This window comes from Antedon mediterranea, chromosome 7, assembly GCF_964355755.1.
Source record: "Antedon mediterranea chromosome 7, ecAntMedi1.1, whole genome shotgun sequence".
NCBI classification, from domain to species: domain Eukaryota; kingdom Metazoa; phylum Echinodermata; class Crinoidea; order Comatulida; family Antedonidae; genus Antedon; species Antedon mediterranea.
In genome coordinates this window covers 28,773,784-28,799,640 of record NC_092676.1, presented here as the reverse complement: position 1 = coordinate 28,799,640, position 25,857 = coordinate 28,773,784, and the positions used below count along the sequence as shown (strand labels likewise).

The window sequence follows — 25,857 nt, the reverse complement described above, 5'->3', positions numbered from 1 at the left end:
TAACTATTATTTATATCCTTGGCAACCTATTCCTCTGTTCCTACTTTGTGAAATTTAAATCAAAAACTAGTAAACAGTGCAATATAACTATTATTTATATCTTTGGCAACCTATTCCTCTGTTCCTACCTTGTGAAATTTAAATTAAAATCTATTAAACAGTGCATTATAACTATTATTTATATCTTTGGCAACCTATTCCTCTGTTCCTACTTTGTGAAATTTAAATTAAAAACGAGTAAACAGTGCAATATAACTATTATTTATATCCTTGGCAACCTATTCATCTGTTCCTACTTTGTGAAATTTAAATTAAAAACAAGTAAACAGTGCAATATAACTATTATTTATATCTTTGGCAACCTATTCATCTGTTCCTACTTTGTGAAATTTAAATTAAAAACTAGTAAACAGTGCAATATAACTATTATTTATATCTTTAGCAACCTATTCCACTGTTCCTACCTTGTGAAATTTAAATTAAAAACTAGTAAACAGTGCAATATAACTATTATTTATATCTTTCATCTTTGGCAACCTATTCTTCTGTTCCTACTTTTGCCTGATCGTTCTCAATCCTGGTTAAAATTTCAGTATATATGTTTTGCATCTAAAAATAAATATTAAAACATAATTTGCAGATACTATCAATGATTACAACTTTTTTATTCCTATATTCCAGTATTTCGAGAAGATTTGGAAGATGTTGCATGCATAAAGTTTTCTAGATTTAGTGGAAAACATGCTTGAAATATAATTTGTAGGCACTGTCAATGATGATAACAACTTTTTCATTTCTGTATTCCAGTATTTCGATTTAGATTTCATCTCAGGAGGTGATTTTGGAAGATGTTGCATGCGTATAAGTTTTCAACAGTGGAAAGTATGCTTAGGTTCTTTTCATGCTTTATCAATGTTACATAACAGTGGCAAAAATAGCAAAAGGTTTCCTATTTTCTAGGAGTTTATCAGATAATCTATATTGTTTTGACAACTCATGTAACATGACCACAGTGCTGATTTTGCCATTTTTTTTTATAAACACATTTAAAAGAATGAATGTTGGTACTTACATGCGCCTCATAGTTAGGCCTGATTGTTGGCAAGTAAATGAGGTACTTGATAGACATTGAACACCACTTCTCAGCTTCAATATGCTGATTAGCACTAATAGAAAATAACATAAGATATAAAGCTCTGTCTACACTATCAAACTTTATGTGACAAAAAAATGTGATGTGCCCAAATATGGACATGATGATGTCATATCACTGCCATATTTGGCAATATCACTACCACATTTGGGCACATTATGCTTTTTTAAACTAGTTTGATAGTGTAAAAGAGTTTAAGATAAAGTTTCATAGAATCAGTGCTAGTGCATCATGACTTTTATGAGATTTGAACCCACAACCCTGTATTTCATCAAAATGGTAACTAGCTAGTGTGCCCACTAAAATAAATTTAAAAAAAAAGGTTCTCTATTTAATTTACCACCATCACACCAGATAAGTTTCATAGAATAGAGTGAATAGTTTCTCCATTTAATTTACCACCATCACACCAGACACTAACTAGAAACAACATGAGTGAATAAATAAATTAAATGGTCTTGGGGAAGGGGAAGTAGGCCTATACAGTCAGTGACATACCTGTACAAGTGAATGCCTGTATTCCATGCCTTTGTCATCAACCACTGTACTTCTATCTCTGGATAATCACCCTTCAAAAAATAAAAACAAAATTAATTAACTTCTGGCTTGCGAGCTATAGAGATTCATTGAATCTTTAGAAGTCACAGACGTTTTTTCAAATAAAAAATGAAACGAAACTCCAGGTTTTTGAAAAAAACAATTCTAAAGCTCTGTTTACATTATCAAAATTTATGTGACAACAAAAATGTGATGTGCCCATATATGGACATGATGTTAAATTACTACCATATTTGGGCATATCACACTTTTTTTGTCAAAGTAGTTTGATAGTGTAGAAAGAGTTTTAAAATTACTATAGAAAATAATGAAGTATGAAACCTTTGCTCGTTTAATGATGTCCAATGATTTCTCTAAGATGCCCCATGATCTTTCTTTTATGGTTTGTTTGTTTGATTCTTGTAATGTTAACTCCACTAGACTGTGTATAACTTTACTGAAAAGTATTAAAAGCAATAATACTAAATCCACATTCAAAATTAAAGTGTAGTTGGTGAGTACTCATTGTTGGATGCGTATGAAAACAAAATGATGATGATAAAGGGCTAGTGTTGCCCAAAAGCTGTACTTGCACCGATAAAGGGTTAGTGTCGCCCAAAAGCTGTACTTGCACCGATAAAGGGCTAGTGTCGCCCAAAAGCTGTACTTGCACCAATAAAGGGTTAGTGTTGCCCAAAAGCTCTGCTACTTTTTCTGGCTGTTTTACTTTATCATTTTGATTTAGCTTTTTGCTTATTTTAGAGAGCTTTCGCTATCTCGGATCGGGAACGAGAACCAGCGCGGCTACGAGCATTAGTTAATTAAAATTTCACATAAACTAATGACGTCATACACAAAAAACCCTTACTTTCTCGGCGGCTCGTTCCCGATCGAGATAGCGAAAGCTCTCTATTTTATTTTGTATCTCCATTGAGATCCAGACACTGATACCCACAGCGTTGTCATTTTTTCAGTAATTTACCTTTGGATTTATATCTATATATTTAAAATATAGAAAAAGTACATTATTATGTCAAAGGTCACATTGTAAAATCATCTTACCTGAATTTCTTGTAGTCAATGCTATCGTTAGCCATATATGCATTTGGAACGCTATGTCAAGAGCTTTTAAAGCTACGTCTTTATATCCAATAGATGTCGCCATACATAAGCCTGAAACATTGAATAGCATCTTGTTGTGATATAAGATTTTAAAACGATTAAGTAATGGCGATTTACTTGTTTCATGTGTTCCAATCCAATCCAATTAGACTGCCGGATGAAACACCAATTAAACAATAAAGGAAGGAAACTAAAAAGAAAGTAAAAAGATCACCAGGAAGACTAAAAGATAAACCAAATAAAAAGATTTAAAAGGTAAAAATGTAGACTTTACCACAATAACAAATCACCCAGCCCAAAACAGAAAAATATGGAAACAACTCATGGAATGTATAATTTCGGAATTACGAAAACGTTTCTCTAATTGAGCATTCACAATAAAGAAGGAATTAAGTGATGTCTAAATACCTGCTATTGTTTCAAATGTTTTTGTCTGTTTGTAAGGCAATGCTGCAGCCTTTTCAAGTACACCCATCAACTTATCTGCTTGTCCTAGCCTTGCTAATGCTTCAAACTCATACAGTAGCATCAGTACTGCCGTGTTGTCTTTAGCTGTCCTGTCACCGGTTGGCAACTTCTGACTAATTCTCTGACAATCATTGACATGGTTCAGGGCAAGGCTTAAGAAGTCCATCTACAAATGATGATATTAGTAATCTTATTTTAGTACAGGTAGCTAGAATTATTCCATAATAAAGCAAGTCTTATTGTTGAAAGAGTCTGTTGGTCTGGATTTGGTCAATTTGAGTCCATTAAGTGAATAAACACAGTAGCGCCACACATTTTGGGAACAAAGTTAACTAATTTCACAAAAAAGCTAATCAGAGCCATAATCATACTAATGTAAATCAGGAAAGTAAAATCATAAGTTGTTTTCATGATGGACCAATAAGCATTTATGCCTAGCCTTTATAACCAAGAGAACCAAATTCAGATGGGGATTAAAAGACCTTTTCAGTTTTATTAGTGGTGTCTCTGGCAGCTTGTAGGCAGGATGCTGCTGACATCAAATGACAAGTCTTCTGGCGAACCAGGCTTCCTGCATCCTCCTCACCAAAGCTGGAGAACTAAAATGAATAAGACATGTAGCTTAATGAATATGTAATGAGTCATGATGAATATTATTAGTTACACCCTGCTTGTTCACGGAATACAGGAAATATCTATGTTCTGGTTCCATATTCCATGAGGCTGAATGGAATATGGAACCAGAACATAGATATTTCCCGTATTTCGTAAGAACAAGCAGGGTGCAACGATTTTATCTCTTAGTGTACACAAATAAGGAATTGGACCATATTCGATGGTTGAAATCACAACTACGCATGCACTCATCAACGATAAAAATACAATACATAAACAGTACGCGCGCGTAGAAACATCAAACAAGTAATACGGGATATATTACCCTTCTGATCCGCTTGACTGAGTAAATGGGCATAATACGGAATTATATCTCATACATATTGACCAATCGGATTACAGAATTCACGTACAAGAGATAAGTAAGAAGACATAATGAATATCTACTTAGCTATGATACAAAGGATATAGTACACCATAATGTATTTACCTCGCTGCAAAGTGTAAAGAAACAGTTGACTAGACGGTTTTCTTCTGTACACTGCAGAGCTAGATTCCAAGCTGAAAACAAAACAGAAAGCATCACAAACAGAAAACAACAAGATATCTCATATTAATAGAAAAGAACTGTATTTATTTCAATAATAATATAAATAATTAATTTAATTGTTTTATGATGAATTATGATGTACATTTTGAATAAATTTTGTTGTTGTTTACCATTGTAATTTTGATGTATTTTTTGTCTGTATATTTAAATTTATATCTCTTTTAATTGAAATAATTTGAAAATATACCTATCTTCATAAACCAGGTAGATTCCCTTGTTACCAGTTGATTATCACTACTTGTATCTTTTGATAATATTAAGATCTTTGATACCGCTGTAAACAAAGTTTAATATACAGACATGAATACTATGAATGATCTTTGATTTCTGATAAATTAGAAGCCTTTTCTCTGCATGTGGTGTACTTTACTCTTTATGTTAAAGGCCTACAGCTATTTCAACAATTTATTAATATAGAAAACGTACCAGTCTTTAAATATGATAAAATTGTCTCATATTCACACCTGAAAAAAGAAAATGTAATATATTTTAGAGATTTTCGTCAATTGTGAGTCATTTACAAATATGGTTGAAATTGAAACAATTAACAAGTCTTACTTCTTATCATCTAAGCCTTCCATCAAAGTCACTTTCAATCGGACCAAACATCTGGAGAAAAAAAAGTAGTAACGTACAGATTATTATTGATGTCAATTAAAATATTGAATTTGTCTATAAGCTTTTTGCTGTCAAACATTTTCCTAATTTCCTGAGCATTTTGGTTATGTTTTTTCCAGCTAGACACCAAGCTTCCTTACCTAATGGCTGTAAGCACTTGGGTTGTATCCCTTGAGCTAGACACCAAGCTTCCTTACCTAATGGCTGTAAGCACTTGGGTTGTATTCCTTGAGCTGGACACCAAGCTTCCTTACCTAATGGCTGTAAGCACTTGGGTTGTATCCCTTGAGCTAGACACCAAGCTTCCTTACCTAATGGCTGTAAGCACTTGGGTTGTATCCCTTGAGCTAGACACCAAGCTTCCTTACCTAATGGCTGTAAGCACTTGGGTTGTATCCCTTGAGCTGGACACCAACGCTTCCAATGCCTTCACTGCAACTACTCGGTTACTCTTCTACATAAAACAACCATCAATATGATAATGTATATATTTCTATCATGATTATATTGAAAACGATATTTTATGGGAGCTGGGTTTAGACTATGATTAAAAACGTTGGTAAATAGGCCTACATATTATTAATATTTATTCCATTAAAATTCACAAATCATTAATATATTTAAATTGTACACTGATTTACCTCAAAAGCTAATTGTGCAGCGATGCATATCAATCCATGTTTGTTTTGCACCTCTCCTTCAGGTTCTTTCTCATCATTTGACGTGACCTCAATGATGTCATCAGTGATGTCATCATCAGTAATGTTATCCAATGATTTATCATTTTTTTCTTCACACATCTTCTTAACAGATTCAATAGCTTTGACATTTTAATATAGAAAACAATAAAATGAGTGCAAAATAATGAAGTTTATTTTCAATTTTAAACGGGTTTAAAAGAAGGCATAAGCAAAGGTACATACCCCTAGAATCTTGCCCTTTCATAAGTGCTACTTTATACATCAGAAAGTAAGTGTAAGAGTTTGTTCCGTCATGCTTGGCAGCTTCTTCTATTGTTTCTTCAGCCTTTAACAAAATTGAAATGAACATTTCATCAATGGAGAATCACACATAAAAATAATTTTCTTTAAAAAAAATTCATACACATCCAATAGCGAGTAACTCTCTTATTTATTTATGGATAAACTATTTTACACATTTTTGTGGTCACATAAAGTTTGATAGTGTAGACAGAGCTTTAGGGAGTGGAGTGGAGTTACAACCCTGGCAATAGGTCAGGATTGAACCCTGGACCTTGGGATTGGAAGGCAGCATGTTAACCACCAAGTTAAGGCTCCACTACTAGTAATACATCACATTGGTTCAAATCTAGGATTATTCCCAATGTCCCATACAACACACACATGAGACTTGGTTTAGAAAGCAAATTGGTGAGTTCCCATTTAAAGTGCTTCTGTTTGATGGTGTGGTTTACCTTTGAAATGTTGTTGAGAGCCAGAAAGCAGGATGCTCTGTTACGCTGTAGTTTAGCAAGATTCTTACTGCCTTTATCTGAACTAAACAAACTGAGTGAATAGTTGTACCAAGTCAGTGAGTCATTGTAGTCAGTCTTCTGCAAATAAGTACAGTACAAAAGTGGTTTTTAATTTGCCCCATACATACTCCATTGGGACACTTCCAATTAAAAACCATTTTAGGACCATAGAACTAGCAAACCAACTCGCCTTGGAACACTCCTATTCAGGATATACCTAAGGAACACATTCAGTACCCACTTTGTTTAAGTTAATTAATTTGAAATAAAATACAAACAATACAACACCTCTATCTCTATCTCAATACCAATTTTGTTTTAATATTTTTCAATTAATTTGAAATAAAATATAAAAAATACAACACCTCAAAAGAATCTGCAGCCTTTGACCAAAGCACTATGTGAAGTCTTGTTTTGATGTCAATGTCCAGAAGATTCAAAGGACCTATAGTTTAAATATAATAACATTTTTTAATTGCTGTAAAGATATTGAGTCATCAGCATACCAAATGACAATATTCAGCAGTGGTAGTAGTACCTCCTTTCTTCTACCATCACAAGATGATATGATTCAATGATGATGATATGATTTAATGACGATATGAGGACATGATATGATTAATGATCATTTTTTCTCACAGAGTGCTAAAAGACCAACAAGAATGATTGAAGGTGAGATCTTAAAAGTGACTTGAATTGCTTACCAGTAAGAAAGTCCTCTATCATGTCCTTAGCAGGCTGGTTCATGTTTCTTTCTAATAGCATATCCAAATGTAGCAGCACTATCTGTCCTACTACGTGTGAGCCTTCAAACTTTCTTGTCAATTTCTTGCAAGCATCAAATGCTAATAAATCAAATCTTTAAAAACAATTAAAAAATACATATAATAGTGGAACATTTCTAAAAACTTGATATTATGGAAGAATGTAGCCATACAAGTTTGGGTATGTCAGACTAAGCATGGAGTCCTCCATGGATTAAGTAAGTAAAGTATAAACTATATGTTCACCTAGTGTTAGTTGCAAGAAGATTAACTGTCTGTATAGCTGTATCTATTCCAAGATCACTGTGACGTATGATATCATCAAGGGCTGAAAAATAAAAATATCACTTAAAAACCAAACATTATGCAATCTAATACATTGTGCAATAGTTAAATTCACAACCTATTTTAGTTGAAAAGAATATGAAACATGCATAGGTTGGCTGTTTGACAGTGGCGTAACGTAGAGACCTGAGGCCCCTGGTTTAGGAACCCTAAGTGGCCCTCCCACGCAGAGACCTCAGGAGTTTTTATCATTTTTTGTGGACATATTTTAATGCCTGTCTTTTCCTCTGGGCACTGCCCCATAACCTCCGAGGCCTATAGGTTTAGCCAGTGAGCGCCACTGATGCTTGACTTGAAGCAAAAAAAAAATTCTGTTTTACCTGACTGTATTCGGCTATCTGTATAGTCTCCTTTCAACAGTATTTGCAACTTTAGGTATAACCCAACTGGATGGCAATATTCCTGTAGTCAAAACATTTGTAAACTGTTTACACTTACGTTATTATAATAATATGGTATTATAATATGGTAGTGATATAACATTATCCATATATGGGCACAGCACATTTTTTTGTCACATAATGTTTGATAGTGTAGACAGAGCTTAATACATAATTGCCATACTCACAGCATTTGCAAGTCCAACAGCATTCAATGCCTTCTGCATGTACTGTTTAATATCCCAGTCAATGTACACTGTAGCCAACAAACGAAGCGTTTTAGCCTAAAAATAATATTTAACAAAATACAATCTATTAAAGCAAAAGTTATTGTAATAATTTTGAGATATATACTGTATGACATAGCATATATATTATAATCTAACGTACTATTATCTAAGGAACCAATTGGGAATAAGTTTTCAACATTATTTCAACCTTTCTTTCCGGGTTAGGGTTAGGGTAAGTTTCGTTTCTACTCATTTTTTGTGTGTCATTTTATTCATATTTTAAATTGATTACATTAGAATTCATTACCTGGTTTTCAGAGCCAATTGAGTGATCACTTTTACCAAGTTCAACACTCTCACTAAAGGATAGAATAAAAACTGAATGTAAATTGTTTGCCTCCAGAATCTGTGGATTGATTGTTAAAACTAAAAGTCAACAATTATTGTAAACGTTTGTGTGTTACCGTAGCCACATGGCAGATGTGTTGTAGTCCTTTTTCTTGTAGCCTTCACAACCCGCATTGTAACACATGACACATAAATAAGGTGCCTGAAAATAGATTAATGGCAAGCTTAGGAATCATTTCATTCCATTCTCTTTTGTTACATCTAAAAATTGTATAGAAAATGAAAAAATAAAATAAAGAAAAAAAAGTACCTATATGGGGAAAGAATGTTAATAAAGATATATTGTCCCCATAAAAAAATATTGTTTTTTTTTAATTTTAGTTGTTGAATATGCCATTTTAATGTCACATAATAGTTATTGCATTTGACTAAAGTTGGATAAAAAAAAAATTATTTCCCTGAAAAAACTGTATTTTAAAGCCAAAAAAATGGTTAAATTGGCTGTCAGATGGGTTTTTGATTGAATTTTTAATTCCATTTATTTTGTCTTTTTATAAAGTGAAATATTTATTTTTGTTTAAAACAGCAAATGGCCTATTCAAAATCTGATTTTATTATCCTCATTTTTCATGTTTTTGGGGGACAATACAAATTAACTTGTTACCTCTTTTGGCATGATTGGTATCAAGTCCTTAGCACTTTGAAGAGCTTCCAAAGCAGTTTCAGTTTTTCCTTGCAGACAAGCCTGCAATTTGTTTGAAAAATGTTTAAACAACAAATTTATATTGCATATCTTTATATTTGAGAACGCTTTAATTTAATATTAATAAAAATTAAAATAAACATTATTTAATAATTTAAAGTTTGTTACACTCACTGACTCAACTCTGTATGTTAACATTTTAAACATATTTCTTTGTAATTCCTCCATTTCAGATTTTGTGCTGTCAGAAACTTCATTCTCTAAGAATGATTTGAACTTTTCAATGCTCTATTCGTAAAATATTAACATAAAAGTTATTGTATTTAAAAAACAAAAATAGTCACAAGTGCAAAAATAGTAATGGGGGAAAAATAGTAACAAGTGCAAAAATAGTAACGGCGGAATCAAAAGAAAAAGGGGGAAAATAGTAACAAGTGCAAAGATAGTTATGAGTGCAAAAATTAGTAACTGGTAGAAAAAAGTAAGTTGATACCTGCATAGCCCAGTTGAGAGATGTATCCGCTAACATTGGATTATCACTATCTGCAAAAAACAGAGATGAACGCCTCTAAAAACATTTCTATATTCAATAATACAATTATTTTCTATGCAGAGGATTGTAAAAATATGATATACAGACCAATCCATGCTCTGGATGTCTTGATTGCCATCTGAAAAGGGAAAACATTTAATTATGAAAAACCACAAATAATTAATAAATAAAATGTGTTCCTTTTATTAGAATAAAAAACCCATTACCCATTTAAAAGTGTTCAATAATCAAACTCATTTGTAAAAAAATTAGCTACAAAGATGATACTCAGTGTACTGGAGGTTGGAATTGAAAAAAATTGAAAAAAAAAAAGAAAAACCTACCATGATCTGTCGTTTTAGGAGTACAGGATTGCTGGATAAATTCTGCTCTTGGAATGAGAGCAGACATGAACAATGCCTCACTGTGATTTAAATAATAAGAATAGATGTAAATAATTTGATAATTTATTTGGAAATTAATAATAAATACTAGACAGTAGTAAATCTAATGCCAATAGAAACTTCACGACATTGTGAAAGGTGGTGAGGATCAAATGATGATGATTGTGATTGTTTTACGTGCATTTTGCATTAGCGTTTTTCTCCAGGTTGTTTCCAGTTTTTTTTGCAACCGCAATATTCCACAGAATGACTGCTAAATTTTGTAGCTTAAATGAAAAAAAGAAAAGACTACTTTTGTTGTTAAAAAGAAATGTTGATTATAGTGGTATTATGGTCATTAATTTAATTCAATCATTTATTTACCAGTATGTAGGCTACTGACCCAATTTGTAATGATCGGGGAGGGGTTGAGCTCAATTGACAGATTTACCTCATCAGTGATGTTGGCAGGAACGATTGTTGTATTTTCTTTGAATAAATCATCCACATATGCACAAAGTCTTTCCAAAGCTTTACAACAGGCAAGGTCAGAATGGTCATTCTTCACTTCCTCAATAAACTCTGAAATAAATTAATATTCATTGTCAACATTGTACAATTAACATAAAAGGAAAAGAAAATAAATTCATTTATTCTAAATATAAATGGTGTAAGGAAAAGGCTAAGCCTTACCTTCAACAACCTTTGAATGTGACATCGACAGGAATAAACTGGTGGTTGCTTCACTCATCCTGGCTGGCTGACTGCAAACAGCAAATGTTAGAGTGTAGAAAATCTTTATTTATAAGCTAGTAGAGTAGGTCTACCTATGTAGTAGTTAGGTAGTAGTAAGCCTAGTTTATTAGCCTCATGGCTAGGACCTAGCTAGTAGTCTAGAATAGTAGCCTAGTACTATAGAGTAGGCCTAAACTAGTCGAGCCTTTAAATTAAATTATGAAACTAGGCCTAGCCTAGGCCTGTGTAGGCCTAGAGGCTAGCCTAGTATAAATAAGATTGAAAATATAATTTATTCAATTATGCATCACATTTATAATTAAAGGAAATAGTTTAACCAAGCATACACATGTACCACGAAGTACCAGCCTTATTTACCTCAGCTAGGCCCAGCCACATCGCCTGCACAAGATCTGGCTGGGCACGGGCATGGTGAGTGGCCCACTACTACTACATATTTACGACTCGAGTATGGCTAGGCCTAGGCCTAGGTTACTTGTCGTCAAAGATTTTAGAATATGGACATAACTGTGGGTTAATTTACTACATCCATGGTCTAGTTAAAGTAATTAAGATACTAAAAACCACTAACTACACTACTTAATACAAACAGAATAATCTTATAATCTCCCCTAGGCTAGGCCTACTTACAAAACTTTTTGATCTGTGCGCTCGCTCCGTTTTTCTGATTAGCGAATGTGTGTGTACTTCGTTTCTCCACGTGAGAAAAAGTTTTGACACTATAAAGGGCGTTACACATTTTAATAGAGAGGCGCGGCAACCCAGTGGAACCGCCTGGCGCTCGAGAATATAAAACTATAATATTATTAGTTACTTATTTATGAAGATTTCATAAGATAAATAAAAAAGAACAATGTTCAATAGAAAGTTACAATTTAATATATGCCATTGCTCTTAAAACTTACCGTACTTATTTACCATCAAACAAAAACTAATTGAGAATATGTAATTACTGACAATTCTAAACAACTATGATAATAATTGACTACTGTCCGCCTACAGTATAATACTGTATGTATAGTGTATATGCATATACGTTAAAACACATCCATTAATGTACGATACTCATTAAAATGTTTCCTCAATCAAATATACAACAATGTAGAGTATACTGACGAATAAATGCAATTCAAAAGACTTTCCTAATTCAAAAGACAATATATTTGCTGCATTACAGAAGCATGATTGGTTGCCACCAGACCACTGTGGACAATCTTCCCCATTAGTTCGGCAGTTTACGATCTTAAGTCCCTCTCTTACCCCACTCTCGAGGGCGCCCTGCACATAACCATTATCTTCACTCGTACACTCTCCAGCAAAGAAAATGTTGTTTACACGTGACTTCATCTTCGCTCGGAAACACTCTAACTCTATTTCCGGTGGCCAAAGAGAGTATGAACCCAACACCAGAGGATTCCGTGACCAACCAGATACCAGGATGTCGGTGGCATTGGGAATACCCTCTCCGAACATTACGCGTAGTACTGCCTCGATTTCACATTTGATTACGTCATCAGACAAGGATTCAACTCGTTCCGCTTCGGCGCCGGTAATTTCGGCCATCAGAATATTTGTACCGACTGGAAACAATCCTGATTTAAAAAAAATAAATAAAAAATAGTTTTGGAGAATGAAAGATAATATCTTTATTATTGTCGCGTCTTTATTTCGTAAGCTAAATGTTCGGTCATATAGATAGTATGCAATAGTTATTTTCAATACAGCAGACTATTCTTTTTATACAGTAAAACGATTTTTGAAAAAAGCAACTTACCTTTCGCTTCTAAATTGGTAAATATCGGGTACCGTCCTCTGTGATCACTGGTATGAAAAATAATCTCCCGGTCTCCCCAGAAATTGATTGGAAATTTAAGATAAATTTTGCTATAAACGGCCATACGAAACCGATTCAGAGTTCTAATTTTCCAATCAGGAAGTTCTGGTATAAATGTAATTCTACTATTCTGTAAAACTCCCAGACTAACAGTAACTAATATACGGGATGCTCGAAAAACCTGGCCGTCATCACACGTTACGATGACGTCATCGCCAGACGATTGGTCAATAGTTCGTACTTTCTTGTTTAACAAAATATTTGAACTGAAAAAGTAAAATCATGATCTGAGTAACAATTAAGTCGGATATCAACATTAACAAATATTGAAGACTTAATGCTTTCACATAGTAGACAGTTATAGAAGTAACATCGGTTCTCAAATTCGAACTTTGACCTACCTTAAGTTCTTGTCACTTAGAAACGGCATTGTGGCATTGAATAAGTACTTGTATCCACGCTGGTCGATCACCAACGTCGGTTTTTCGTCGTCTGGGACACGTTTTTTAAATTCATTTGCCATCATTGCGTTCTCCTTTAAAGATGTAAACTATCATAGAAGAACATAAAGTCTTAGTTCGTACTCATATTTATTTTTTGAGAATTCTGTTTTCCCGGGATTATTAAGCCTATTCACACGTGGTTAATTTCCACTTGTCATAATATTATGTTTCTACATTCCTATGTAGGAATCTTAGAAAAGATAAAGGATGTTTTAGACTAGGTCTGCTAAATTCACTTTATAGAACGCAACACACAAGGACGTACGTAATAGATTGGCCAATCACAAGCAACTGTTCTGATAGTCGCCTTTGATTAGTCAAATTGCCTGCGTTGCGTGTGTATTTCAAAGTGGGAACCAAGTTTTATCATTAGGCCTCTAATGTGTACAATGGTGTCTACACACGGATCTAGACTAGGTTCTAGCCAGTAATTAGTAAAGAATATTTGGGCACATATGGCGTCTCATACGTATACTATAATACTTATATTTTCAGACAAAAATCGAAACGTCGGATGGTGGACTCCTAACATAAAAAAGCTATAAAATAGGCCTAACTAAAGACTTGAGGCAAGTCTAGCGCACGGCGGCGTCTTTACCTCGGGTATATCACCATTTTCGAAGTCTAACAGCGCCCACTCAATTGTCTTATGCATCTCTGACATCGGGTTCCATCCTATGGATCTAAGAGCACTTCTTACTGACATGTCTGTATCATGTGAAGCCAGTAAGTCACTAGCAATCGAAAGAGCTTTCGTAATCGCTTCAGTCGTCTGTTAAAGAAATGAACAAAATGTATATTTAGCCTAGTATAGACAGCATGCAGCAGACTTAAATTAAAGAAAGAAAAGATTTAAAATAGTAGACCTAATGTATTATATAAGACATTATAAAATATTATTGTTGGTCAGACGTCCTAATTTGGTGGTAAATTCAATAAGGCCCGCTTGAACGCACTTTTGCTACATTTGTCTAACCTAAACAAAATAGTACAGCCCAGGGGCGAATATGCGTAAGTACGAAGGCCCATAATGGCTGTATTAAAATAATCACACGTAACTAGCTTTCAAAATATCACGGCAACTTGAATACACTCAATAATTATACCCGTATGCCAAACGTCTATCGCAGTTTTCCTGCAGACCCTGCGTAATTTTAAGGAAGCAAGATATATAACATAATATGCTATACGCGGCGGCCCGATATAGAGGAAATAATAACATTTCCTTTTTATCTTATGATTACAAAACTCTTACCTGGTTCCATACCGGAAGAGATTCTTCTGTAACATTGTGACCTGTGCTATTGTAAACAACCATTGAAAACCAATTACTTTGATGAGTCTGCATGCCTTCCTCCCAGACCAATTTCTGTACAATCCCATCCACAGGCTGGGCCCAGTTTGCACCCCTTTCAACACGTATTCCTCCAAACTCAATATCATGGACTCTTCCTCCTATACGATCGGCTGCTTCTAAGATTACGAAATCTTCAACGCCGTTATAGACCAGTGTCTGGGCCGCAGCTAGCCCAGATGCTCCAGCCCCTATGATTAAAACCGATATTGGTTGACCATCACTGTCTATTGGTCCATCCGTGCTTGGCGCAGAACATATCCGCACTATCAATATAAAGAATGCAATACAAACGGCCGACACTAGGTCACTCGACTGCATGCTGCACTGCGAAGTAGTAGGCTTATGTTACGTCCCACAGCAGTAATGACAATTGAAGTCCGATGACACGAACATGTCAAATAATCGGGTTATGACCGTGAAAATGATTGTTGCAATGTTGTTACAATAATAATGGTAGATTGTGAAATATCAACAAAGAAATATAATTTGGTTAACAATACAACATGTGACTGCACACACATTGCTTACAAATTTGAGATTTGAGTGGAAATTCAAATTTGATTGTTGATGGCAATGGGAATTGTCAGACATTATTTTAGATCGATACGCTTGTAATTCACAACAAAGCAATTAAACAATTTCCTATTTAGAGGTTTAATATATAGAATTAACTTGTTTTTTTACAAATGTAACGTTATAGATGCCCTGCCAGAAAAGGGAATTATGAGCCGTGAAAATAAGTGCTTACAATGCGAATGTACAGAGAACGTGCATGAACTAACGACAACTGATTTGTAAGCATGCGCAGTTCGTTACAATCGAAAATTCTACGAAACAATATGAAAAAAAGTAAATTGAGTTCTAATTTGTATAAGAGATATTCAAATTACAAAATACAAAGAAACGCTAAAATTAATTATTGGTTTCGATAAGTTTCTTGTGAATATTTTGATACTATTTTTACTATAAAAATAAACTTTAAACGGCATAGATAACGACATATTAAGTTATATAATTAAACATTTCACCGTAGTTTTAACAATGATATAAAGTACATAAAACAAGTAAACAATAACAATAACGGCTGAGCCTTGTAAATATTAACAGCATTTGGGTCGTCATCATCTTCTTCCTCTGCGGGACAGAAACAGCTCTGACCCGCATCCCATTCAGGGCATTCTCCTCCTTGTTGACATTGCGCTATTTTCTCTCCTTCTCGTCTGCCACTGTCTAAGCCCCCTTGTACATAACCATTATCTTCGCTTGTATACTCCCCACCGAAGAAAACGTTTCCGACGCGGGACTCCATCTTCTCGAAGCATTCTTCTTCCATAGCTGGTGCCCAAATTGAATAAGAACCCATGGTTAATGGATTCTTGGACCAACGAGACACCATAATATTAATAGGTTCTGGTACATTGTTGCTTCCGTAAATCAACCGTAAAACAGCGAGTATTTCAGCTTGAACTTCTTCATCAGTAAGTCCTTCTACTCGCCTAGCCTCGTCACCAGTTAAATCCCATAGCAGAATGTTGGATCCGGCTGGGTACAATCCTGAAAGATAATATCAATCAGTGTATATCAAGTTAAGTCTCACATTGTATTTTCATCGAAGACAATAACAAATACCACACTACCAACAAAAATAAAAACATAGCATTTGACAGAACACTTTGAAGAAACTTCACAGCAGAAATAAACAGAGAGGCCGAGGCGGAAAAGTCAGAAGACTATTCGCCGAACGGCGTTAAGTAAAGTACAATAACAATTTACATGACAGTTTACTATTGTTCGATACCTGGTGACAGGACTACTAACACCAGTGCCCAATCAGGCGGCAAAAGTTCTGTATTTTTAAGTATTTTTAATGTGACAACGCCAAAGGAAACAACTTCAACTAGTTTGAAACAAAAAGTGTGATGTGCCCAAATATTATGGTGATATGTCTCAACATGGTAGTGATATGACATCATGTCCATATATGGGCACATCGTATTTTTTGATAGTCTAGACAGAGCTTTATCTTATGTTATGTGGGTCCGCCAGCGTACCTTCTGCTTCCAGATTGGTAAATAATGGATAGTATCCTTTACGACTACTGGCATGCAGGTTGATTTCATTGTCGCCCCAGAAGTTAGATGGAAACTGAATGTAGATCTTGCAGTAAGACGCCATCTCGTATCGGTTGATAGTCCTCGCCTTCCATCCGGGAAGTTCTGGTATGAACTCAATCAGTTTATTTTGCAACACGCCACAGCTGACAGTAACTAAGACACGTGATGCTCTGAAGATCTGGCCGTCTGCACACATGACAGCGACGTCCTCACCAGATTGGTCAATAGTTTGTACTTTTTGGTTAAGTACAATTTTGGCTCTAAATACAAAATTATAATCAAATATTCTGATTGTTTTATGCCATGTCCTAACTTTTGCAAACTACTTTTGTTTGCCAATTTGTATATAGCAATTAACTTTAGAAAACCTTTTCGCCATTTGTAAACTAAAGTTTGCTAGTGTGGAATAGACTTAAGAAACATTATTCGAAACTATTACTATTTGTTCAGACTATCAATAATTGCTGAAAACCATTCTAGAAACTTAATAGAAACTTTTTGTAAAGCTTGAGATCACTTTGGATAAAGACAAAGTTTAAAAACAAATTGTATGACCTTCGATTATTATCTATTGTGTTTTACTGTATAAATTGTATACCATTTGACCTATATATTTATCTGGTGATTAAAGCGTTTAATACTTTGATGACTATCATTGTCGTCATACCTCAGCTCGTCGTCACTCAAGAACGGCATAGTTGCGTTGAACAGGTACGCATAGCCTCTTTCATCTGTGATCATAGTGGAACGATCGGCTTCAGGAACTCGTTTAGCATACTCCCCTGCTATGTATGAGTGAACCTTCAGTGAGGCATACTAATAAATAAATAATAGAAATGACCAGTAAACAAATCGGTGCGGTGGCTTATAAATAACAAATGAAAATATTATCAGCCACTAGTATACGCGTGATTGGTGATCCATCACGCCTTTTTTTTTTATTGTAAATGAAAAGGAATAGTACAGAGTTATAAAAATAAATATTTTGTTAACAATGCTAAAATATCGGGTGATTCCAAGCCGATTAATATTTAATACTTGAAAATGTTATATCAGAATATGAATATTTAGATTCCATGCCCCCAAGTTTTTTTTATTTGTGGACCTTCTGTGTGGTTGATATTATGACTATATGGAACTAAAAGTTTGATTCTAACGTAACTATACAGTAGTCCAGTACTTAAATTAACTACTACGCAACGTAACTAGTACGCAACGTAACCAGTACGCAACGTAATCAGTACGCAACTTGACTAGTAGGCTACGCAACGCCGCGCGGAAAGTAATTTGGCAAGAAGCGGTTGTGAGATAGAAACTCAGAATACTAAACTTACGTATGAATCTTCTCCGTTTTCAAAGTCTAAGCTAGCCCATTCTATCAACTTTTCGATGTCGGTTTCCGGGAGCCAGCCTACTGTACGCAAACCAGAACGGATAGGCATATCTGGATCATTCAGCTCATAAAGTTCGTCAACAATACTAAAAGCAGCAAGAATACTTTCGGATACCTTTAAAAAATATTCAGTAATTTGGTAAAACGATAAAAACAAAATGGATTTATGTGGTTTTTAGGATTATGTCGTTTTTAATGTTAAAAAACACGTTGATAGTCAACAATGTTGCATAAAATTAAATAAACATTATGAACGTACCTCGTCAAAAACTGGAATCGCTTCTTCTGTGACATTGTGCCCCGTACTGTTAAAAACAGCAAGCGAGTACCAATTATTTTGGTGCGTTTCCATCCCAATTTCCCAGACCTTCTCCTGCACAACTCCTCCAACTGGTTGAGCCCAATGTGCGCCCATTTCAACACGTATCCCGCCAAACTCAACGTCGCGCACACGGCCGCCGATATAATCGGCTGCTTCGAGTATAATAAAGTCTTCAATACCGTTGTCCACTAAAGTTTGTGCTGCCTGCAGTCCGCTAGCTCCAGCCCCGATGATGATCACGGAGGCATGGTCAGCTACATGCTCAGCAGAACATGAGCACCCAATAAAAAGAAACATCCATATACCAAGCATTTTTACCTGCTTGTTTTAGAAGTTGTATATAAAACCACTACACCTACTACCTGTAATATGGTAATTCTCTCTCGGCTTACTAATGAATACCAACTATGCATATGTATATTTCTAACTGAACTACTTTTTTTTGGACTGAAAAAAGTAGTATTGTTGTTCAGTGATTCGAATACTTCATTATCAATCCGTTTCAGAATATGAATCCGCATAAAGGGATTAAGGTGGTGGTATGCGGACGTGTGAATACAGACAGCAGGCCTTACAACAAAAGACATTGGCAATGCCGTTTTTTCTGCAATTTGTATAAACGGACAACAACAAAAAAAACTTCCGCTTTTGTAATAATACCACCGAAGTGAGACGAACTTCATTGTAAAGTTTATAAACAAGTCACGTGGGTCAAAACAAAAACAAGAACGAAGCAAATACAAAGACTTAAGCTCTGTTTACACTATCAAACTTTATAAGACAAACAAGTGTGATGTGCCCATATATGGATATGATGATGTCATATCACTATCATATTTGGGCATATAACTAGTTTGATAGTGTAGACAGAGCTCAAGCTTCCGTCCAACACCCACATAACACAGAATGTTATGTAAACTTGAAAAACTTAAAACTGAATAAACTATATTGACACATTATGCACTACTTCCTTATTTAATATTTCAAAATCATTTTAACGTAAACAATCTTAAACTGACTCGAAGCATAGCGAATTTAAAAACAATAATTTGCTTAAATGGAACGTACGACGATGCTGGTTGGGTAGTACAATGTACAAATATCTAGTTTCTATATTCAAGCGACTGTTTCCCTTAATTAAAAACCCATTTATAAAATTAGTAAAAATAGGAATGATCGATAAGTAAAATATTCCACATCTTGTCAATGACGCCACAAATAAAACACCAGAAGAACCAAAACAGCTTTATACGTTACAGCTTTTGTACGCGCGCATTAAAAAACCGATGTTATAGCTTTTGTACGCGCGCGTTCAAAACTGATGTTATAGCTTTTGTACGCGCGCGTTCAAAAACAGATGTGACAGCTTTTATACGCACGCGTCCAAAACTGATGTTACAGCTTTTGTACGCGCGCGTAAACACGGAACGGCACTGCGTTTTAGCGCGCGCATCCGATTATTGATAAACTTGTGTACGCACACGTTTAAATAAATTATAATTGTTCGGATGTTATTGTTTCTGTTGTGGGACTGACTTTGAGCCTAAATAAAAATTTTCACATTGGCAAAAAATATTCAATTCTAACAGATATGATGAAGAATAGAATCTACATTAATAGTGTGCAACTATTGTGAATTACTCAAACAGTAAACTCTTAGGAGCTTCATGGAAATTCGACACAGGGTATCATAACAAAATTCCAAAACATTTAAGAGTTAAAAAACAATTTAAATTACGTTTTCCTTTAAAAAAAATAAATTTATTGTTTGAAATTAAATTAAAATTGCAGTATGATAGTGAATATTAAGGAAATGGTGAACTTTGCAAATATAACAATTTTTTAATTTACTCCTAATCTATCAAGAAAATAATTCTTTTCTAAATTGCAATTATGAACCCACAAAGCATAAAATTATTCATACGAATGTATAGCTCTTCGTTTCTTTGGCGTTGTTGGGGATTCTAACGAACATTTAATGACGCGTTGTGCGTCAACAGCCGACGACGAATACGTGAACCCTACAAGTTTTGCTTTCTCATCATTAGAGGTTGATCGAGATCGAATGTTGCAGTGATTTCGTTCATGGATATCTAACGTCCTTCCCGACAGCCTACATCCGTCGGAATTGCTACGCCCCAAGTTGTTTTGAGTCGGATTTGAGTTCAAATGAAAAGATGATCGCTTCTTGCTATTATTTGTGCACTGTGTTTTTAAATTGAATTCAATTGCTGAATCTTCTGTTGATTTTCGTAAATTTCTCATGCCGGGAGTCAGAATCTTTTTGCCTCTGGTAATTCGTTTGTTATCGTTATTTTGTGAGTCAGTGTTTCTCATTGTGATCCGCAATCTTGGAATTCTAGTACTGGTTTGATTAATTAATTCAGCATTGTAACGAACATTTTCTCGTTTTCTCACATCATCTTCACATATTACATCGTTGTTCTCTTCCGATTCGCAATCAGAATCCAAGTGACCGTCAAACAACTTGTCGTTCCTCCCCAATTCCTGATTTAAACTTCCGATCGAATTACTTGGTTTATAAAATTTTAATTTTGAAATTCCTTTAATTTTAAGTTTTGTCTCGCAATCTGAGATTTCAGATTCGTAGGTAATGTGAAATCGAGAATGTTTTGCTTTCTTTAGTTTTCGCTGCTTTAAATGTTTTGAAGAGGTAAATTTGAAACTGATCTCGCTATCGGAGCCACTCGACTGCCATCCGCTATCTTGCTCCATAACTGTCTGTAACCTAGAGTCTAATTTTGAATTTTGTTTTCGAAGGTATGTGTCGGCTTCCTCGATGCGAACACTGTCAGATGGAATCATTTTCGTTGGTGTAATGAGAAGCTTTGGTTCCGGCAATTTATATCCTTCGGCCAATAAGAGTTGAGCATCGCATCGTGCAATTCCTTTGCGTTCTGCAACAATATCTACAAGGTCTTTTGACGTTGGGGATGTCGACATATCTGGTACGTCTACTTCACCTCGATTCCTAAATGTATCTAATAAAATGTAAAAAATACACAACTTTACTTTCTTTTACTAATTCAGTTAAATGAAGCTTTAAGTTTCTCACACAGCCTATAATAGAAACACAATCAATCAATTAATTACTTTGGCTAAACACAATAGTAAAACCTAATGCAACATTACATACCATATTTACTGATAGGTTTTTTAACCGTGCCATTTAAGGACCGCCTTGGACTGATTGGATGCTGTTCTTTTTTCATTCGCATGATACGATTATCTGTGTCTCTGAAGCGGTAGCTACTCTTTCCATCTGGCGTTTTTTCTGTTGATTTGCTACGCTTGAATGCACCTTGGTGTCTCCTTTTGTATGAAAATTTAAAAAAAAAATATTTTAACAATAAGTCACATTTTATAAGAGCAAATATGATTGAATAAATAAGTTCAAAAAAAGTTTATCACCTTTCACAAGTTTCACATTCGCAGCAGCAGTTTTCTTCACCGAAGAAGCCATCGCCATAGAAACAAGTAATTTCCTCTCCTTTCTTGATATCGCGTAAAACTTTGACGCAGGCCGTGTTACGACTAGTCGATACAAACTGTGAAGAAATTAGAATGATGGTAGTTGATACTTTGTATTCACCTGTTTGGGATGAGGGTCTGTATTGGTTGCAAGTTACTCAGAGTGGATACCTGAAGTGAATAGAGGCAAATGTAGACAATAGTGTTTTCCCAATAAATTGTAAGAGAACAATTATTGAAGCTACTGTATCAGACTCAAGAGGCATGACCACTACCAGAACTACAGTATACTTTTTTATTTTATATATCATACGCATCTAACAGTGAGTAACTCGCCAATCACAGGATAAATAAACTATTTTAATTTATCATGCTTATAAACTAGGTCTCATTCGAGGCTTAGGGAGTGGAGTTGAAAGAATCGTGAGTTACAACCCCAGCACTAGGTCAGGATTGAACCCCAGACCTTGGGATTTGAAGGCAAGCATGTTAAACACCAAGCTACAGCTCAACTTATATATTTACAATTTAGGTAAAATCATTAAAAAAAACAATGGATTACTCACCTTGCAGTTGGGTCTGCAATCTGGGAAAAAATTAAGAATAAAATGTTCTTTCATTGCATGTTATTGTTGTTTTTATGCCGGTTGAAACGAAACAAAAAGATCGGTGATAAATTAAGTGGGTCACTCACACATAGCTTGTTTTTAAGGAAATAACAAAACGAATGAATGTATTAAACTACTGTACACTAAACAAAGGAAACATTTCTACATCCTGCTTTGATAGATATAAAGATAAAACAAGTTGATAGCACATAGTACATTATAACCCCATCTTTGGGACAATTGAATTCTTACCATGATTAATAAATGCAGCCGAGCCCAACCACAACTGGGCACAGTTTTTCCTTGTCGAGTACATGACACTGAAATCATTAATTCCTTGTTTCAACCATGTGTTCTCTTCTTCTTCAGTGAGCTCTGCGATGCAACCGACTAGTAACTCAATTTTGTCATTTTTACACCTTGAGAGATTGGAAAGAAAACATTTTGGTTATTAAATGAACTTTCTTACACTTTCATGGAGTTAGGTGTTAAACATGGCCAGTCTTGAAAATATAATTCATGCATTCAATTCTCTTGGTGAAATTATTTGATGATATGCTTAAATATGGTAGTGATGTGACATCATCATGTCCATATATGGGCACATCACACTCATGTCACATAAAGTTTGATAGTGTAGACAGAGCTTTATATCCTCATCTATAGTATACTCTCAGATTTGTGAGTTAAAATAAAAGCCAAGTCTTAAAAGGTAATCAATGCATACCATTCCCTAGTTGCGATTATTTTACCACCAGCGCCCTCTAGAGAATAACGATAGCAAGGCACAACCTCAAATCCAGCAAGATCATCAAACATAGCCAAATAACGAAACACCTGTGTGTAGGAAAAAAACCAATTTATTACATTAAACAGAAAAATGTGGGATTAGACCAAACATTCATAAGTAGTGTTTGTATTTCGGCATTGCAAAAACGCAAATTATTTTTTGTTGAAGATCCTTAAAGCTTTGTCTACACTATCAATCTAGTTTGACTAAAAAAGTGTGATGTGCCCAAATAATATAGTAGTGATATGACATCATCATGTCCATATATGGGCACATCAAATTTTGTTGTCACGTAAAGTTTGATAGTGTAGACAGAGATTTACATACATGTTGTTTAGTAGCTCTGGTTTGTTGCTTGGATTTATTTAGAAAGTACACTTTTGCCCATTCACCAGACATGTACTTGTCAAAGGCCGCCTCATAGTCATTGTCCTTCTTAAACTTTTCTAGAACGGCTCGCAGAACGTCAGGCCTTGGGCCAATAGGTCTGAATCTAAAAGAAAAAAATCATTGCTAATGTTAGAATAGGATGGTTGAATATGACACAACAGGCAGATGTATTTTCCCCTTGGACATATGTTTGTGGTTACTAGATACATACCTAGGGTTCATCTTGTGAGTGGTAAACCCAAGGTAGGGGTCAAGGGTCAAGTTAGTGGCCAGGTCATCATTCTCGCTGAGCTCCCTCGCATTCATTGACACAGCTGATGTCAACGACAATATCAACCCAGCAGATGGGCCCTCCACCACCATGATAGCCCTGTAAGAGTAAAAACTAGTAAATTAGTAAATAATTAAATATCATACATGCCTAGCCAACAACAAAAATACAATAGGCATACAAATACTGTACAAGAATCCAGTAGGATAGATATGTCACGTCTACCTTTTTGTCCCCCAGCCCCCCACCCCCTCTAACCCCGGCAAAATGATAAAAAATGATAACATTACAATCATCTCTAACACTACACTACCTTTCTACACTTTATAAATATTATGAAATGTAATTCGACTTTGACGTGTAATACCGGTATAAATATACTAAAATCTAAAAAAAATAATATCAACCGGCGGAACAACTCGAAGTTAGCCCTAAGGCTGGCGTTGTTCCTTTCCAGTGTTCCACACGGAGAAGTCACGGAGTTTACGCCTAGGCCTAGCCCACCGCGCACCGAACAGACAGGCTACCTACTCATAATTTAAATGTCCATATACTTTTTTAAAAAGCGGTATTATTGTAACATTTAGAATGCTTATAAAACTGTAAACATTGCAACATGTCAAGACAATTTTACTTCATACCCAGGTCGTTTTAAAAGAATGACAACATCTTAAATATTGTTATTTTTGTAACCTGCTTGTTGGGCGCGACCTGTCAAGGCCTAGGGCCTAGCCTACTAAGCTCCGATCTACTACTACAGGAACATTCGAGATATTATTGTTTTATTCGGTTTAGACAAAAGATAAACAACACAAATTAACATTCGTTGACTGCTGGATTATTTTTTTTAAATGTTTGATAAAATTCATACCTTAAATGTTAGTTGTTAGTCGGCACACGTAAATTTAATTATCAAACATTTCAAAATCATTTTTGAAAAATGGCAACCATCGTTCTTTTTTTCGATAAACGAAACATGGCGCCCATTTTCATTTCGTAGTTGGCGCCCTTTCAAATTTGTGAATCATCATTTGTCGGTAACTATTGAATAAAATGACGACGGCGACGGAATTTGATATAAAAACAGGAGATAAACGTATTTTTAAAAGATGAACAAAAATATGTTGATCGGTCATTTGGTATTTATAAAGCAAAAGACCCCCCTCCCCGTATATAGGCCTACCTATTTTTAATCATCATCATTAACATCAATCATCATCATCATCATTATCAGCATCATCATTATTATCGTCATCATTATTATTATCATCATCATAATCATCACCATTGTCATAATCATCATCACCATCATCGTCATAATCATCATAATCGTCATCATCATAGTCGTCTCATCATCATTAACATTGGCAGTTGTGTCATCATCATTATCAATGTCAGAATTGATTGATTTCCCCTGAGCGTTATCATTTCATTTCATTTCATAGTAACATTTATTTCCTTCATAATATACAAAATAAATAATATAATACAAAATTCATGACGAGAAGAAAGATAGTTAAAACAATACAATTTTTTTTCTCACCTTTAACATGAATAAAACAATATTATGAAGGAGGCACAATTTCTAAAAAGCAAAAGCTTGTGTTGAAAGTGCCTGAACAAAACAAAAAGTAACTAAAATTAAATTAGTAAATAATAGTAAATGGTAGATAGGAATAAAGTAATTACCATAACGGAATATGAAAACAATAAAAAACTGATAC

General features: G+C 34.7%; 4 protein-coding genes across 6 annotated transcripts; all 4 read right to left on the bottom strand.

The window, feature by feature from the left end:
- Positions 1-1,651: 1,651 nt before the first annotated feature.
- LOC140055588 (testis-expressed protein 11-like) lies at positions 1,652-11,710 on the bottom strand. Its single transcript, XM_072100924.1, has 29 exons — positions 11,690-11,710; positions 10,997-11,067; positions 10,755-10,885; positions 10,506-10,590; positions 10,265-10,344; positions 10,029-10,059; positions 9,882-9,931; positions 9,563-9,676; positions 9,350-9,430; positions 8,802-8,887; positions 8,645-8,696; positions 8,296-8,391; positions 8,048-8,129; positions 7,629-7,710; positions 7,323-7,477; positions 6,984-7,063; positions 6,559-6,696; positions 6,047-6,149; positions 5,765-5,943; positions 5,492-5,577; positions 5,064-5,114; positions 4,932-4,969; positions 4,693-4,779; positions 4,386-4,456; positions 3,763-3,879; positions 3,221-3,446; positions 2,753-2,863; positions 2,033-2,147; positions 1,652-1,722 (listed from the first exon to the last, which is right to left on the bottom strand). Exons 2-28 carry the CDS (start codon positions 11,052-11,054, stop codon positions 2,128-2,130), a joined length of 2,490 nt encoding a protein of 829 aa, XP_071957025.1. The 5' UTR covers positions 11,055-11,067; positions 11,690-11,710; the 3' UTR covers positions 1,652-1,722; positions 2,033-2,127.
- A 223-nt stretch (positions 11,711-11,933) lies between these two features.
- On the bottom strand, positions 11,934-15,129 carry LOC140054422 (uncharacterized). Its single transcript, XM_072099401.1, has 5 exons — positions 14,652-15,129; positions 13,995-14,168; positions 13,295-13,443; positions 12,834-13,159; positions 11,934-12,651 (listed from the first exon to the last, which is right to left on the bottom strand). Exons 1-5 carry the CDS (start codon positions 15,069-15,071, stop codon positions 12,128-12,130), a joined length of 1,593 nt encoding a protein of 530 aa, XP_071955502.1. The 5' UTR covers positions 15,072-15,129; the 3' UTR covers positions 11,934-12,127.
- A 279-nt stretch (positions 15,130-15,408) lies between these two features.
- LOC140054743 (uncharacterized) lies at positions 15,409-18,955 on the bottom strand. The gene is made up of 5 exons (XM_072099820.1): positions 18,520-18,955; positions 18,202-18,375; positions 17,535-17,683; positions 16,805-17,127; positions 15,409-16,307 (listed from the first exon to the last, which is right to left on the bottom strand). The coding sequence occupies exons 1-5, from the start codon at positions 18,892-18,894 to the stop codon at positions 15,778-15,780; spliced, it is 1,551 nt and encodes a 516-aa protein (XP_071955921.1). The 5' UTR covers positions 18,895-18,955; the 3' UTR covers positions 15,409-15,777.
- A 579-nt stretch (positions 18,956-19,534) lies between these two features.
- LOC140054067 (uncharacterized) lies at positions 19,535-25,083 on the bottom strand. Of its 3 annotated transcripts, none has more exons than XM_072098897.1 (9): positions 25,005-25,083; positions 24,074-24,232; positions 23,800-23,965; positions 23,410-23,519; positions 22,935-23,101; positions 22,641-22,660; positions 22,015-22,151; positions 21,740-21,915; positions 19,535-21,584 (listed from the first exon to the last, which is right to left on the bottom strand). In XM_072098897.1, exons 2-9 carry the CDS (start codon positions 24,223-24,225, stop codon positions 20,497-20,499), a joined length of 2,016 nt encoding a protein of 671 aa, XP_071954998.1. In that variant the 5' UTR covers positions 24,226-24,232; positions 25,005-25,083; the 3' UTR covers positions 19,535-20,496. The 3 variants fall into 3 exon arrangements, with proteins under 3 accessions (XP_071954998.1, XP_071954999.1, XP_071955000.1); XM_072098898.1 differs by lacking the exon at positions 25,005-25,083 and adding an exon at positions 24,775-24,862; XM_072098899.1 differs by lacking the exon at positions 25,005-25,083 and adding an exon at positions 24,447-24,622.
- Between the last annotated feature and the right edge of the window lie 774 nt (positions 25,084-25,857).

What these genes read in the sequence shown, in the direction of transcription:
- LOC140055588 (XM_072100924.1), bottom strand. Translation starts at nt 11,054, where the DNA reads ATGAGTGAAGCAACCACCAGTTTATTCCTGTCGATGTCACATTCAAAG. An exon ending in TAACATACAGAGTTGAGTCA is followed by an intron (nt 9,431 to 9,562) that starts GTGAGTGTAACA and finishes AACAAATTGCAG; the next exon opens with GCTTGTCTGCAAGGAAAAAC. An exon ending in GAAAGGGCAAGATTCTAGGG is followed by an intron (nt 5,944 to 6,046) that starts GTATGTACCTTT and finishes AAAATGTCAAAG; the next exon opens with CTATTGAATCTGTTAAGAAG.
- LOC140054422 (XM_072099401.1), bottom strand. Translation starts at nt 15,071, where the DNA reads ATGCAGTCGAGTGACCTAGTGTCGGCCGTTTGTATTGCATTCTTTATA. An exon ending in AAAATGGTGATATACCCGAG is followed by an intron (nt 13,444 to 13,994) that starts GTAAAGACGCCG and finishes CTTCTATGATAG; the next exon opens with TTTACATCTTTAAAGGAGAA. An exon ending in CTAAGTGACAAGAACTTAAG is followed by an intron (nt 13,160 to 13,294) that starts GTAGGTCAAAGT and finishes TTACTTTTTCAG; the next exon opens with TTCAAATATTTTGTTAAACA.
- LOC140054743 (XM_072099820.1), bottom strand. Translation starts at nt 18,894, where the DNA reads ATGCTTGGTATATGGATGTTTCTTTTTATTGGGTGCTCATGTTCTGCT. An exon ending in CGATTCCAGTTTTTGACGAG is followed by an intron (nt 18,376 to 18,519) that starts GTACGTTCATAA and finishes TATTTTTTAAAG; the next exon opens with GTATCCGAAAGTATTCTTGC. An exon ending in TACCAATCTGGAAGCAGAAG is followed by an intron (nt 16,308 to 16,804) that starts GTACGCTGGCGG and finishes ATTATCTTTCAG; the next exon opens with GATTGTACCCAGCCGGATCC.
- LOC140054067 (XM_072098897.1), bottom strand. Translation starts at nt 24,225, where the DNA reads ATGGTGGTGGAGGGCCCATCTGCTGGGTTGATATTGTCGTTGACATCA. An exon ending in GGCTGCATTTATTAATCATG is followed by an intron (nt 22,661 to 22,934) that starts GTAAGAATTCAA and finishes ATTTTTTCCCAG; the next exon opens with ATTGCAGACCCAACTGCAAG. An exon ending in GAATGTGAAACTTGTGAAAG is followed by an intron (nt 21,916 to 22,014) that starts GTGATAAACTTT and finishes TTCATACAAAAG; the next exon opens with GAGACACCAAGGTGCATTCA.